General features: G+C 36.9%; 1 protein-coding gene across 3 annotated transcripts; it reads right to left on the bottom strand.

The window, feature by feature from the left end:
• Positions 1-357: 357 nt before the first annotated feature.
• On the bottom strand, positions 358-5,390 carry LOC114751444 (putative G3BP-like protein). Of its 3 annotated transcripts, none has more exons than XM_028940118.1 (9): positions 5,203-5,390; positions 4,424-4,489; positions 4,203-4,340; positions 2,094-2,367; positions 1,879-2,015; positions 1,413-1,587; positions 1,185-1,306; positions 1,048-1,107; positions 358-634 (listed from the first exon to the last, which is right to left on the bottom strand). In XM_028940118.1, exons 2-9 carry the CDS (start codon positions 4,475-4,477, stop codon positions 563-565), a joined length of 1,032 nt encoding a protein of 343 aa, XP_028795951.1. In that variant the 5' UTR covers positions 4,478-4,489; positions 5,203-5,390; the 3' UTR covers positions 358-562. The 3 variants fall into 3 exon arrangements, with proteins under 3 accessions (XP_028795951.1, XP_028795952.1, XP_028795950.1); XM_028940119.1 differs by having other exon boundaries at positions 360-634; positions 1,789-2,015; positions 5,203-5,358; XM_028940117.1 differs by having other exon boundaries at positions 367-634; positions 1,789-2,012; positions 5,203-5,383.
• Between the last annotated feature and the right edge of the window lie 863 nt (positions 5,391-6,253).

Below are 6,253 nucleotides of genomic sequence, written 5' to 3'. Positions count from 1 at the left end.
GGAGATAAGGCTTCTTGTTATTGCTTGTTTCAGCACTGATTGCAGCCAAGATTGTTAAATTAAGAAAGACCCAGCTCAAAACACGTGTGCATCTCATTAAATGAAATCAAGCAACAACCCCAGCAAGCCATAGGAGCAACAGCCTCACGCACTTCACCCAGCATTCATCCTCCTCTTTCCAGCAGGCAAAATATTCTCACTCCCAGCTGCTGCTCCTCCTTCTATTGAGTGTCTCAGAGCTAAACTTCAAGCTATCCCTGCAGCCACTCCCTCTTCTTCCTCGAATTAAAACTATTGAAAATGTGAACTTATACCAAGGAAAAAAAAAAAAAAAGAGACTGGCTATGGTTATAATTGCAATTTCACAACCTTGGCCTGGATCTGACCAAAAATTACATAGGGTGAAATCCTGAAGCAAAATGTAATAGAATGCAAATAGTCTAATCCTCGCCCCAAGCCAAACAGCAATCTTGTTCACATGTCAAGCATGTCTATAAACTGCGCATTGGCAATCTAACCTCCAATAATACCAAGTTCAACTTGAAAAAATAAAATAAATTAACTACTTGCCTCGATTAGTTGATCTCTTTTCCTCAACAAAGACTTTGCGCCCACTGATAACAACTGGTGAAGCCTGACATTCCAATCAAGAATAACGATACATGTTGAAACTTACAGGAAATAACAAGTGTATACAAGCTACTAGGCCTAGTATCAGGCAATTGCACGCAGAACTTATCATTCTTACTTCTTAAAATAGTACTAGATAAGTAAATGGGAGAGGAAAAAAAAAAAGGTATAGATGCAAATTTAAGAGAAACTGGAAACTGATAACTACAAAAATCCACAACCAAAAAAAGAAAAGCAGAGCAAAGGAAATCCGAAGGATATCCTGTTGAGATAGACAGTCTAAAGAGTGAAGAGAACTTTGCATAAGGAAACTAATAGAATACAATCTGAATAGCAATAGCTATAGTGATTCCACCTCCACAAGCTCACTCCACAAAAAGACAACCCAATGATGTAAAAGCTGAGTCTCAGGAATACCTCAAGTGCACCTTGCACAGCACTAGCCACTTCAAACTCCACAAAGCCAAAGCAAAATCCCTGTTCAATTCATCCATAAATAGAAAATATAGACTATAAATTGATCATACAAAGCAAAAAGTGGATGTTTGACATACCCTTTGGGTTCTAACTTGGATACCATCACGCTTAATAGGACCAAACTTCTTGAACTCGCTCTCCAGAAGAGAAGGCGTAGCATGTGATGGCAGACTTTTTACAAAAATAGAATAACCCTCAGCTACAAAAAGAACAATACCGTGAAAATACACCTCAGTGACAAATAAAAACCAAAGGCAGATTGATTCAGAAGAAAACGAATACATTCTGATAAAGGGGCACCACACCTTCAGTTTCTTGACTGTTTCCCGGTTCAACAACAGCTGTGCTAGAACCATTCATTTCAGACACAATAGGTGCTGGAGGTGCAGCAGCCACATGTTGCTCCAGGCTCTTAGGGGCAGATCTCACAGGAGTAGTTGCCACAGGAGATGGTGCAGGTGCAGCCCTCTCCTTCATGACCTTTAAAAGGAAAGATATTCGCTTGTTAGATAAGGAAACAAGGAACAACAATTACCATACATCATAACAAAGGAATGAAAATCATTCCAGCAATTTATAACTATTTTATTCCCAATAAAACAAAAACTCCAAGGCACCATCCCGAATATAACTCAATATGAGTCAGGAAACATCATAAGGTAATTCAGAATAGCTACTGACAATAGAGGCATATGACTTCTTAGGCACTTCTTCAATAATAGAAGTAGAACCAGCGACCACTAGTGAATCATCAGGAATTTCATCAACCACCTCAGGTACAGGAGCTTCTTCTTCTTCTTCAAATGATGCTTGCCCATTTTCAGGATTGTATACCTCCTCTCCACTGACATCCTCAGCTGATAGTACTATTTGCTCAGAAACATGAATCTTCTTCAAAGAAGGATCTGCCGCCAAACAAAAAATGAAATCACAAGGGGGCTACTACGAGTCAATAAAATTTTAATTTAAAAAAGGCACTACAATACCATTATCAGGAGGAGTGGCAGGAGCTTCAACGTCATCAATGGAGTGCTGGTTTTCATTGTCATTAACATATCTGAATACATCATTCAAGACAAAGTACCCTTTCTCTTGAGGTGCAAGGAAGAAACATTGTGAAAATTTTTGCCTCTTGCAGTCCTTTCCAATCATAAACCCAGTGACAAGGACAAGAACTCCCCCACCATAAGATTCTTGTGCGTCCACGGATATGATCTCTGCAATGAACTCATCCAGCGATAGTATTTTCTCATTAATATCCTGCTTCATAGGAATAAAAAGAAATAAGTTGAAGGACATGAGTTTTAACCTTCTATCATTTCATAAATTGGACTCCACTGATAATTCATAATAAAAATTATAAAATAATATAATAAACTTCATAGAATAAATTGTAACAAAAGGACAAAAAGAAGAAATCAGAGAAGTCACTAAGAATTAGCAACTTAGGCTGATAGATCTTAAAATCACTTTTAGGGTCACAATAATGACAGAGCCTGAATTTACCTCATATGATGGAAGCATCTCATCATAACTAAATAGGGAGGATTGTGATTCAGACCTTTGATCTTTTCAGCCAGCCTCTTCTCACTAAGCAATACCAGTGCATCTTAGACAAAAGGCGAAGTCCCTCTTGACCAGAGTACTGCAACCTGAGTATTGAAAGAACACCACAATAGGCAGCCTACACACATTCCAATGCTTCTTGGATGTCAAGAGTATTGCAAAATGCAACACCCTTGTTACATATTGCTTAGTTTGGCAAATTGGCTCTAACAAGATGTCCTTGTCAGCCACACCTATGTTGCCCCAGCAACCAGATCAGCAAATTCACCCCAAGTCTTCCAGTTTTGATTAATGCAAATCATAAATTGCATATTATATCAGAATGGAATTTTTCTCCATTGGACACTGTACTAACCTAAGATAAAGAGGCAAACCATGGCAACCCTCCGTCCAACTATTACAAAAAGGACAGCCTCTCATGGTTGGGCAGCCCAAGTTACAGGTGCCTTTTGTTGGAAAAAGGTCTCACCAACCCTAACCACACAGATTGGAAAAACTTTCAACGGATGAAGCTCCCTCTGAAGTTAATCATGTTCACATGCAAGCTGAGTAAAAGAGCCATCCCAACAGATAATAATCCAAGAATGTCGCAGTTAAACCCAGATTGTGTATATTGTAATGCTTCACAAAATACCGAGTCACACTTTTTGGAAATGTGATTTTGCAAGAACAAGTTAGATTGCCTTCCCACTTTCACTCACATGTGATGAAAACCACATGTCATGAGTAGCAAGGCAGATACATCATTGGTTCAGAAATGATCACAAGCCTCAATAGGAAGAAAAAACCAAACTTTCCATTACCATTCTTGATGGTATACAGGAAGCTAGGAACAAGACTATCCATGTCGACATTAATCCAAATCCAATGGCAATCTTAAGACAGATCAATTGCAGGACGCATTATAACTTTCTATCCTGGTCAAGAAACAACCTGACCAGACAAAAACCAGTGCAGCTCCAAAGGAAGACCTAAAGGTAAGATCATGAATGCTAGACAAGGATGGGTGATCATAAATCTTTTCAATAAACTAACTCAAAGAGAAGATCGGGCTCAACATGGTAGCCTGTACAATCAAATAATGGTATGGTGCTTTAAAAAATATTAGATCAATTCAGCGCCATTAGAGCAGTTTCATATCTGTTTCCTAAATGGACACCTATTAGGACCCACACAGCTCTATTCTGCCAGTTCTCTTCATCAAAGCAAGCAAGCAGTAGTAACAAAAATGATAAATTCTTTCAACATAGCATCAATTTAATAGATCAGGTCATTAGACGTTTTCATCCAACATTATCAATTCCCCCTTCCTTTTAAATTGGCTTGTTTTTATTACGATGGCAAATTTCAACTTTGCTTTGAAGTAAGCAAGCGAGCTAAAATAAAATCCAGGTGACCAAAGAGTCTAATAGATAATCCCCTCCCCAAAAAAAAAAAAAAAAATCAACCGTAAAGCAGAATGGATATCATAAATTCGATATGACTATGGGTATATAGGCATGGCAGAAAGAAAGGGACAAAAAACTCACTTGCATTGTGGTTGTAATGCCCATTATACCATCCTTTTCAGGGCGACCCAGCTTACTAACATCTTGGTAAAACTTGTGCACAAGTTCAGGGCTTTCATGCAGCATATGGTAGTACTGCTCCACAAAGGCATTCCCAACCTATATCGCATTTTCAGATAAAACCAGTCATAAAATTAACAAATAAACATATGCTACACTCTGCAGCATCAGGATATACATACAATATGAGCTGCAGGATGACTCTGAGCGGGCGCTGGCTGCTCTGAAGATGCCATCACCAAATATGTCTGAAAACAAAACAAATAACTACTGTGAAAACATAAAAACAATATAAATGCCTTTAATCAAAAGACTCTAAAAGAGAACAGGGGGAAAAAAAGCATAGACTAGTGCAAAACTAATTTAAATGTCAATTCAGAATAAACGCTCAGTAAAATAATAATCTAATATAAGGGATAATGGATTGTTGAGCTTCTATTAATCAGTAGACTCTTTGCCAGAAAGAGCTTGAAACTATATAATGAGGCTTTCACAATCATCCAAACATAGTACGACCAAGAGACAAATGATCTTAGACTATAATGTATTCTCCGATAAAAGTTCATTGAGCAAACAGACATAGCCTAAAGAATGTAGCAAGTTCTGCCTCATTTGCAACGACTTTCAGATATAGTACGCGTCATGCTTCAAAGGCTCAAACTCCTGATTCAGATAAGTACCCCAGACATACTCAATACTAGGTGCGAACAAAAAGACATTTTCAACACAAATTCCTGGTTCGTACCAGGACTTCACCACCTCCCAGAGAATTTAAAATTCCACACGATGTACAGTAAAAAAATTTCCACGGAAGTTTCCGCTACACCATCAAAATCCCACGTCGGACAAAAACAAGTTAACATTTCTCGCAAAGAGAGCCTCACTTCCAAATGAAATGCCCAGAAAAACTAATAAGGAAGAAACTCAGGAATTTACAATCAGGAGGGTTTAAGAAACTAACCAAGCAAACCGAGAATGGATCGCGGGTTGTGAAGAGGAGGAGGAATTTACACGCGTAGCTCTCACGGCTTCTCAGCTCCTTCTTCGCTAGGGTTTTGCTTCTGGATCTTACTAAAGAGCGCGAAGAAAGGAGAAACGCGAGAAGGAGAGAGAGGGTTTAAGAGGGAGGAGCTTATATAGAGGGGATCTTGTGAAAAGGAACTGTGAGAGAGCACTGCTTTGTGATTGTACAACGACAAGAAATTCCAAAGCGGAATTTGAAGCACCTTACAATTGCATTTATACGGATAATAATAATATTCCATTAATATAAAGATTAGTAAAACAAAAATGATCTGCAACGAACACTAATTTCTTGTAATAAAGTCAATATACACAAGAAAATCAATATATTGATGCATACTGTGTTTTTTTTTGCCATCTAATATATACTGTATTCGCACTAATATTTTATATATAAGAGTTTGGCGTGATTTTAACAAAAATTAGGAAAAAATTCATATTAATTTATCTTTATTTTAGAACATGTCTGAATAAATCAATAAAATAGAAAAATATATTTAATTTAACCAAAATTCAAGGGGGGAAAAATTTGTGTAGTTGTCTTCCACGGAAGTGCCTTGCAATTTTTTTTTTTTGGGGGGTTTCAACCTTATTTTTAGGAATTTGTTGTAGGAGGATGATTATTTTTCTATTTTTCAAGAATTTGAGTATCGGTTATGGAAACCTTTTGGTAGCTGGCGATGTTGGATTGAATTACTGTTGATGAATAAGAAAGGGACGTCTTTACCTTTATTTGTGCTGCCAAATGGATGAAATATGTATAGTAACATGGTACTTAATATAAGAGCTAATTTGATATTTAATTTGATTCTGAGTATAAGATTCTAGTCTATTTTGTATCTTTTTTCCCAAGACAATCTTTGCAATAATTACACATATTAAATGTTTTATCTAATTAATAATAGTTTTAGCTAATATATATGATTAATAAGGGTATTTTAGAAAAAATAATATATGTTTTTTACAAATAAATAATTTAACTAATTTTT

Source organism: Neltuma alba, unplaced genomic scaffold (genome assembly GCF_004799145.2).
Source record: "Neltuma alba isolate B1F8T4 unplaced genomic scaffold, ASM479914v2 tig00006924_pilon, whole genome shotgun sequence".
Classification (NCBI taxonomy): Eukaryota; Viridiplantae; Streptophyta; class Magnoliopsida; order Fabales; family Fabaceae; genus Neltuma; species Neltuma alba.
The sequence above is the reverse complement of the archived record's forward strand: the minus strand, read 5'-3'. Positions and strand labels throughout refer to the sequence as shown.

Coding starts and splice junctions, on each gene's coding strand:
- LOC114751444 (XM_028940119.1), bottom strand. CDS start 4,477: ATGGCATCTTCAGAGCAGCCAGCGCCCGCTCAGAGTCATCCTGCAGCT. Junction 2,368..4,202: donor GCATTACAACCACAATGCAA/GTGAGTTTTTTG, acceptor CCTATGAAGCAG/GATATTAATGAGAAAATACT. Junction 1,588..1,788: donor AGAAGTCATATGCCTCTATT/GTCAGTAGCTAT, acceptor TTCCTTTTAAAG/GTCATGAAGGAGAGGGCTGC.